This window comes from Pelobates fuscus, chromosome 4 (genome assembly GCF_036172605.1).
Source record: "Pelobates fuscus isolate aPelFus1 chromosome 4, aPelFus1.pri, whole genome shotgun sequence".
Lineage (NCBI taxonomy): Eukaryota > Metazoa > Chordata > Amphibia > Anura > Pelobatidae > Pelobates > Pelobates fuscus.
The window spans coordinates 223,584,188-223,593,399 of NC_086320.1; the positions used below are offsets into that span (position 1 = coordinate 223,584,188).

The following is a 9,212-nucleotide window of genomic DNA, read 5'->3' on the forward strand; positions in this document are numbered from 1 at the left end:
AGTGGCTGGGAAATTATGAATATAGTACCACTACCCCTCCTCCCCCCCCCCCCCTTTTTTTTTTTTTCTTTATTATCTCTTTAAACATGTGTACAAATACTTAGAGTTTAATAGCCATGACACTGTAATTACATTTTCAGTGTTTTTTTTAATTGGTATAAGCATGCTTCACTTGGAGTTTTTTTATTATTTTATATTTTCTGTAAATGAGCAGTTATATTGAGGAAATTATTTTGATCCTAAATAAGATTTTAATGTAATAATATTTTACATTTTCTTATACTTAGGTATCACCATGGAAGTACCTGATAACAATTTGGTTCACCTTAATGAATGGCAGAAGGATGTGTTTGCTTTGACCACTGGTACCTGTTCATCAAGACAGAAGGCAGATGTGTATCGTGCGCATATTGAAAAGATTCAGTATGCATGGGCAAATTCTGAGATCTCTGAGGCATCAGCTATCAACCTGTTTAAGAAGTATACTGAAAAGTGTTCTGCAATTATCGACTCAGACAATGTAGAAACTGGCCTCAATAACTATGCAGGTAGTGTTTTACCTCTGTCAAGATGTCAGCGAAATGATAGTGACAAGTGGCAGTCTTCACTAAATACCAAAAACATTTTTAAATTTAAGAGTATACAGGACATGACTGAGTCTGCAAGAAAACTCCAGGATTCTTTGCTGACTTTAGCAGATTCCTCCATTAAGTTTGATAATGGGGTCAGTAACTCTGGAAATTCAGTGGTTCTAAGTAGTAACGTCTTAAACTGCTCTGGGGGAACAGAACCACAAGCTGCCTTATTAAAATATCAGATTCCAGAGGGTAACTTTGTTCAGAACACTAAATTATTAAGTTTTATAAAAGAGACAGATTATACTGCTACAAATGCCATGGAAGCCAGCAAGCGCAGTATCACAGCTCCATTATTTGGCAACAATAAAACAGAAATTTCTTCAAAGTTATCTCCACACTTTGGTTCAGATTTTGCATCTTCTAACTTGTCTGTTGGACATTTAAATTCTGGAAAAAGAAAAGTATTTTATTGTTCAGGGGATGAACAAGTGGATACACAATACTTAAATATAGCACCAAAACAACCAGTACATGGACAAGGAGACATTAATCACATTCTGACAGATGAAAGTGGATTTAAAACTGCTAAAGAACAGTTTTGGGTTGATCAGCAGAAAAAACATGCCCTGCCTCAGCGTAATGCAGGTACTAGTGTGTACTGCAGTGGGAAACGGTCTTTGGGAGCTGCCCGTGCTCGTGGACCTCATAGAAAATTTGTTCTTCCTATTCAAAAAGATAGTGGGGATGAGAACCAAACTATAAAGAGGAAAGCATATGGCTCAAATAATAGTAACTTGAATGTACCTTCTGATGAGCGCTTAAAAAACATAGAGCCAAAGATGATTGAATTGATAATGAGTGAAATTATGGATCATGGTCCTCCTCTATGCTGGGATGACATTGCTGGGCTCGAGTTTGCAAAAAATACTATAAAGGAAATAGTTGTGTGGCCAATGTTAAGACCTGACATATTCACTGGTCTCAGAGGTCCACCTAAAGGAATCCTCCTTTTTGGTCCTCCAGGGACGGGAAAAACTCTAATAGGAAAATGCATTGCTTGTCAATCAGGAGCAACATTTTTTAGTATAAGTGCATCATCACTGACTTCTAAGTGGGTAGGTGAAGGAGAAAAAATGGTCCGTGCTCTTTTTACAGTGGCAAGATGCCATCAGCCTGCTGTGATATTCATAGATGAAATTGACTCTCTTTTATCTCAGCGTGGAGACGGAGAACATGAGTCTTCACGACGAATTAAAACTGAGTTTTTGGTGCAACTAGATGGTGCAACTACATCTTCAGAAGACCGTATCCTTGTAGTGGGAGCTACTAACCGGCCTCAAGAAATAGATGAAGCAGCTCGAAGAAGACTTGTTAAAAGACTTTATATTCCTTTACCAGAAGATTCTGCTAGAAAGCAAATTGTTGTCAGTTTAATGTCACAGGAACGTAGTAGCCTCACAGATCAAGAGGTGGATGCTATAGTTTCACAATCTCATGGCTTCTCTGGTGCTGATATGACACAGCTTTGTCGAGAAGCAGCTCTTGGTCCTATACGTAGCATTCAAATTAGGGATATTTCAACAATAACTTCAGAGCAAGTCCGCCCTATTGTATATATTGATTTCCAAAATGCTTTACAGACAGTGCGCCCTAGTGTCTCACAGAATGATTTAGAGGTGTATAAGAATTGGAACAAAACTTTCGGTTGTGGCAAGTAAAATTATTTGGATTGAATTTAACCAAGTACTCCAAAAGTTCGTACAACTTTTCACTAAAGGATCTAAAGAGGGCAGAGTGTTTAACGATGTGATTTTAGCAAAAATGTACTCCAAAACTTGTCCTTTCTTTTTGTATCTATCTTTCAAAAATGTTGTAGCTTTGTTTCAAGAATAAAAAAAGTGTAGTTTTCGTTTATCTGTTCAAAAGTGTGTGTGTGTGTATATAATCAGGAAAAAATGGCAGCACTCTTAGGATTCCAAGGATTCATCTTTACTTAAAGGGACACTATAGTCATCTGAACAACTTTAGCTTAATGAAGCAGTTTTGGTGTATAGAACATGCCCCTGCAGCCTCACTGCTCAATCCTCTGCCATTTAGGAGTTAAATCCCTTTGTTTTAAATTCTTTATTTTTGTTTCAACACCGAATGCGGCTTAAAAACATTAGGAGGCCCACGCAGGGGCCGATCATTAACATATAGTTCATTGCATTTTACAGGTAATCAAGTAATTGTGTACAGCGTGTATCAGTTTCATAGTGCCGTTCGGTGTTGTTTTTTCTTATTAGGGCATTTTGGCCCTGAATTCGAACCGTAACATAACGTGAGTCCATTCACTGCAATACATGGCAATTTACCTTGATAAAACCTTTCGAGTTTTGTGCGGTTCTGAGACCCGCAAGTCAGGGTCAATATCGTTGTAGTCTTGTGTGTTTCGTTCAGAGTGGTTCTTATTCGTATGTACAGGTTGTGTTTACTAATGCGTCTAGCTTGGCATCTATCTGTCTTGGCAGCGGAAGCTTCGTGAGTCAGACCCTTTTAGTCATTTATAGCTGCATTCCCTTCAGGTGATCCCCTCCAATGTGGGCGATTTCCTTGGAGGTGTTTATAGTCTGGTTATAGTGCTCGTCTCTGGTGTGGGGTGGGTCCCTGGAGGGCCGCCCGTCGGGTCGTGTGCTTTTGTTTGACTATGCGCCCCCATAAGCTGTCATAACCTTAAGTTAACTGCGTGGAATAACCTTATTTTGTTGCTCAATAGCGTTGCTCTGGGTGGTTCCCTTGAACTTGCAGGTGGTCGTGAAGGCCGGTTTGGTTGTCTGTTTCGGTGTATCGCCTGTCTGGTGAGTAGGGAGATGGGGGTATGTGTCTTTGATTTGGACTATGACGTCGTTGTCAGTGGGGACTGTGGGTTTCAGCCACACCTGTGCGAGGGCTCTTCTTGCTGCCAGAGTGAGTTTATTCAGCAGTTGTTGTTCTTTCCTAGGGAGGCCGTCCGTTGGTCGGGACAATAGGATCGCCCAGGGGTCTAGGTCAATATGGTGTGTGAGGACCTCTGTAATTAGTGACTGGATTCTTTTCCAGTATTTGGTAACTTCAGGGCATTCCCACCACATGTGAAGGAAGGTACCTTTACCTCCGCATCCCTTCCAACATGTGTCTGTCGTGGTTTTCCCCATTTTGTGTAGTTGAACAGGTGTGGTGTACCATCTCATAAGCATTTTATAAGATTGTTCTTGTATTACACAGATCAATGTTTTAGCCGTCGCCTCCCATATATCTACCCAGTCCTCTCCTTCTATGCCCCCCCCCCCAGGTCTGCTTCCCATTGGTGTATGTATCTAGGGTCAGTATCCCCCTTTTCCGGGGTGCTGAGTTGCGCATAGATGGCCGTGATTAGCCCCTTTTGAATTGTTTCTTTATTACATAGTTGTTCGTAAAATGTCATTGGGGCCTGGGCTGCTTTTTTTACTACAGGGTTGTTGGCGAAGTCGCGTAGCTGTACGTATCGGAAGAAGTCCTTGTTTGTTAAGGGTGCCATGGTTTTTAGAGTGTCAAAGGTTCTAAAGGAGTCACCGTCGTACATGTGCCTGTATCTTTGTATACCTCTGTTTTCTATCCCCCTAAAGTCTCGTGCGCTCAGCCCGGGTTCAAATGCTTTGTTCCGTAGATACGGAGTTAGCAGTGAGGGTGTGTGTTTTAGTGCATATTTAATAGCTGTGAGATCCCAAATCCTTATGGAGTTAAGGATTGCCGGGCAAGTGGTGCGTAGTGGAGGTCTGTCTTTTTTTGGTACCCATATCCAGAATTGTGGGAGGTCTGTACTCATTAGTTTCGTCTCTAGGTCTACCCACCTGTGTGAGCCCTCCGGTGTGTGCCATGCTATTATTTGGGCCAGTTGCGCCGCCAGATAATATTGGTACAGGTTTGGGAGTCCCAACCCGCCCCTTGATTTTGGTCTGTACAGGACAATTCGAGCGATCCTGTGCCTTTTCTGTGCCCAGATAAAGTCGTCTATGTGTCTCTGGAGTGTCAGTAGGTCTTGTTTAGTCACTTTAACCCGTAGTGCCTGGAACAGAAACAACAGTCGTGGGAGTAGTGTCATTTTGATTGCGTGCAATCTTCCAATCCACGATATGGGCTTTTCGTTCCATTTTTCCAGATCACGGCTAAGTGCCTGGATAGTGGGCGTGTAATTGGCGCTATATAGTTTCTCCTGGTCCGCCGTGAGTTTGACGCCGAGGTATTTGATGTCAGTTCTAGTGATTCTGAGGGGGTGGGAGGCTTTGAGGTAGTTAATCTCCTCCGTGTCCATTTCTATTGGCATGGCCACAGATTTATCTAGGTTAATTTTGTAACCCGAGACGCTTCCGTAATCCTCTAGGAGGGTCACCAGTCGGGGCAGGGATTCCCTTGGATTAGTTAGAGTGACCAGGACATCGTCCGCGTATGCGGAGACTTTGAATTCTGCTCCCCCTGCTTGTATGCCTGATATGTTCCTGTCTTCCCTTATTCTCTGCAGGAGAGGTTCCAGCGAGAGAACGAACAGCAGGGGGAGAGGGGGCAACCCTGTCTGGTGCCGTTAGCGGGCGTGAATGGGACCGGGGCCGTTCCCGGTACGTTAGTCTGTGCTCTCGGTTCAGCGTACAGGGCTTTCACCCCTTTAACGAATGTTTCTGGCATGTGTATTCGGTCGAGCAGTGGGAAAAGGTAGTGCCATTGTACCCTATCGAACGCCTTCTCCGCGTCCAGAGATAGGATCAGAGAAGGCGTCCGAGTCCTCACTGCCCACCATATGACGTCCGCTCCTCTCCTGGTATGTTCATATAGCTGTCGAGACGGCACAAAACCAACCTGGTCCGGGTGGACCAGGGTGCCCAGGAGGGGGTTCAGTCGCAAATGCTATATCAGTTTTTTGTCTTTTTAATTCCCTCATTAACAGACTTCTTTTAGTTGGTGTGTTTAGGCCATTAACATTTAGGGAGGTGATTTTCAGTGTCGCCATGTTATGTGCCTCTTATAGATCTCTATTGGCCTCGTTTTTCGTTTCCGAAACCAACCCGCCGTGCGCCCCTTCGAGCCCTGATGTTGGGGTGGCCCCTTGGAGGTCCCGTGGGTTTCTAGGGCCTTGGGCTGTATGCCGGGCTGGGCCGCTGAAGGGGGGGGGGAGAGAGGGATTTGCGAGAGAAGGGGGGGGCGATGGAGAAGGGTAGTCGGGGGGGGGGGGGGGGGGAGGCAGTGGGGAGAACTACCTCGGTCAGGGTTTGTGGGGGAAATTCCCCGGTCTTATCTAACTTTGCCGGGGGTGGCCACCCGCTCCGCGGCTAAATTTATGGGCACGGAGGGGGCGGTCAGTCGCCGAGCACCCTGACATAGGTACGGTAATCAGGGTTATCTTTACCCTTGATTCAAATCCCGAGAAAGTCTACGGTTCAGGTCGTGTGTGTGTGTGTTTCGTCTCGTGCATATTCATATAACAACATTATTAACAACATTATTAAACATTATTTACATTAGTAACAATAGTTATCCAGACACGGATTAAAACTTGGTGCCATAAAACATTTCTTGTACCCTTTTTCCAGTCTAAACATTCTACAATTCCCGTCTATCTCCACTGTGCAAAGTACATGAAGGATTGGGGTCCTGTCTTAGCCTTCCATCTGTCTGCCCTGTGGGTCCTAAGTCCCATGCGTTCCCCTATTTCCCTATGGAGAGAGGGGGTGGTTCATCTGATCTATCGTGTGCCCCCTGGTTCAGACTGTCTATATCCCTCCCTCAGTGAGGCAGTAGTGTCGTATTGCCTAGTGTATGTGATGGTGTCAGAATTTTGGTTTGGATATGAGGAGAGAGGTGTATACCTGTGTGTTTCCCTCTTTGTGTTTTCTAACTTTATCGGTGTTCCGATCAGCCCATTATGCCCCCCAACAGTCTAAGCTGCAGTACATGACATGAGGTATAACACTTGCGTATCTGGCCGGGTAGACGGTGGGTACCGCATTCCAGGTTCCGCCCCGGCGGTGTTACAGGTGATCTTAGTCTATTTGACTGGTGGTGTCTTTTCGCTCTGGGTGGGTGGCAAAGTTTTTCAAATGGATAGTTTTCCCAGCAGTTGTGTTTATCCTCCGGCGTTGGGTCACCTCTGGAGCACCGGCCTCCTTCTTTTGCCTTTTTCCAGTAATTCAGCTTTTGGTGCTCCTTATCCTTCGATCTGGCTGTCGGTTTTCGGTGTTATTGTCGTCTCCGGTCGCTCTTGTCGTTTCAATAATTGTGTCTACGCCTGGACATTGTATAACTTGGTTCTACCTTAAGAGTCGTCTTATTGTGTTGGGTGGCGTTGTCATTTTTTTTTTTTTTTGTCTTTTTTTTTTTTTTAAATGTTTCTTTCGTTTTATGTGTTGTTTTAGCTACTACAGGTGCAGTGTCCATCCTTTCTTATCAAGTACTTGGTGTAACAGTGTGGAGTGTCCATAGCAGTCATCGTGTCGGTTTATTCTGGCAGTTGATTCTCATAGATTTTCTGTGTTGGGGTTTGTTTTTCCTTCTTTTGTACGATGGTGTCACACAGTGGAAAGAGGGTTAAGCAGCGCGCCTATTAGGGTGCGTTACCCTCTATCGCCGCGCCGTCCCTGGGTGGTAAGCCCATTGCTTGGGTGCCCCTCTGGGGGATGTGGAAGTCCACCGGGACCTCGATGCCTATCTCCCGAAGGAAGGCCCTGGGGTCCGCCGTGGGTAGTAGGACGGCCGGCCTCGGGCCGTTGAAAACAAGCATTTTTAAAGGGGTGTCCCCAGGCGAAGTTGAGGCCCGTGGCTCGAACAAGGTCTGCAATGGGCCTCCATTCCCTGCGCCTGGCTAGCGTGGCAGGCGCTATGCCTTGGTACAAGTGTAGCGTGGCGCCTTCAAAAGAATATGTGTGGTGTCTGGCGCTTTTAATAATGGCTTCCTTCGTGGAGAAGTGCCACCGCATAATTACATCTCTGGGTGGGCCATTGGGGGGACCCCGGGCTCTTAGTGCCCTGTGCGCCCTGTCTATAGTCCACAAGTGATCAGGTATAGCTGGTAGATCTGTGAGCACCTTTGGGATGTCTGTGTCTTTAACCCTTTCTGACAGGCCCTTTATTCTCAGGTTGTTTCTGCGTGATCTGTTGGAAGCATCCTCTAATTCTGCTTCTAGTTCAGCCACTTTTGTTATTAGGGTGTTGGTGGCAGAGGCAGTTTCGTTGTGTGCCGCTACCACGTGATCTATCCTCCATTCTAAGGCCTCTGTACGCTGCCCCACTGCCTGGATTTCTGCTTTTACCTCTCTCGCCGACCTTTCTATCTCTCCTGCAAGGTAATGCTTGACTTCAGCCAGCGAGTGCATGATGTCTGCTGCAGTGGCTTGTAGTGGCTGGGCAGTTCGGTCTCTGTATCCGGGGAGTCCGCGCTCACGTGTCCGCCGCCATCTTTAGGCACCTGCGGCCTGGGCGTCATGAGGAGGTCGGCCACGGATGGGGTGCTTTCCCGTTGTTTCTTACCGGGCTTTTATTGGTGTGCCATCTCCGGACCGTTCCCGCTGGTGTCCCAGGTAGGTTTTGGGGGATTTGGTCGGGTTTGCTGCGTCTTGCGTGTCTTTTTGTACCGGTCAGGGTGCAGAGCTCTCTGCTTAGGCGGCCATCTCTCTCTGCGGTCAGGCCACGCCCCCAAAATCCCTTTGTTTATGAACCCTAGTCACACCTCCCTGCATGTGACTTGCACAGCCTTCCATAAACACTTCCTGTAAAGAGAGCCCTATTTAGGCTTTCTTTATTGCAAGTTCTGTTTAATTAAGATTTTATTATCCCCTGCTATGTTAATAGCTTGCTAGACCCTGCAAGAGCCTCCTGTATGTGATTAAAGTTCAATTTAGAGATTGAGATACAATTATTTAAGGTAAAATACATCTGTTTGAAAGTGAAACCAGTTTTTGTTTTTTTTGTCATGTAGGCTCTGTCTATCATAGCCAGGGGAGGTGTGGCTAGGGCTGCATAAACAGAAACAAAGTGATTTAACGCCTAAATGACAGTGAATTGAGCAGTGAAATTGCAGGGGAATGATCTATACACTAAAACTGCTATATTTAGCTAAAGTAATTTAGGTGACGATAGTGTTCCTTTAACTCCTTCCCGACCATGGACGTACCAGGTAAGTCAGACATAAAACATCCGTTAACAACTACGGACGTACCTGGTATGTCCATTAGTAAATTCCCACTTACCTGATCGCTGGTGATCGCATTCCAGACCCCCTCTGCCTGATCCCGCAAATCCAGGCCATGTGATCGCAGGGTCCTCGCGGTCACATGGCCGGAACAGCCGGCTTGTGCATTGCCTACAGGGTGCCTGTCTGAGCTCTCAGGCAGTCTACCTAATGCCTGTACAAAACCTTTCAAAGTTATTAAAAAGTTTAATAAAGTAAATATATGCGCGTGTGTGTGTGTGTGTGTGTGTGTGTATATATATATATGTATATATATATATATATATATGTGTATATATATATATATGATCTAAGTACTTTTATATACACATACACTAATCATTATTAAAAGTGTATATTAATGTATATAATTATATATGTTGAAATACACTTAGAATAGCATTAATTAGCTTAATATAAAT

At 45.1% G+C, this 9,212-nt stretch overlaps 1 protein-coding gene across 1 annotated transcript; it reads left to right on the forward strand.

Moving 5' to 3' along the window:
* Positions 1 to 290: 290 nt before the first annotated feature.
* Positions 291 to 2,379, forward strand: FIGNL1 (fidgetin like 1). Its single transcript, XM_063450592.1, has one exon. The coding sequence runs from the start codon at positions 296 to 298 to the stop codon at positions 2,294 to 2,296; it is 2,001 nt and encodes a 666-aa protein (XP_063306662.1). The 5' UTR covers positions 291 to 295; the 3' UTR covers positions 2,297 to 2,379.
* Positions 2,380 to 9,212: the final 6,833 nt, after the last annotated feature.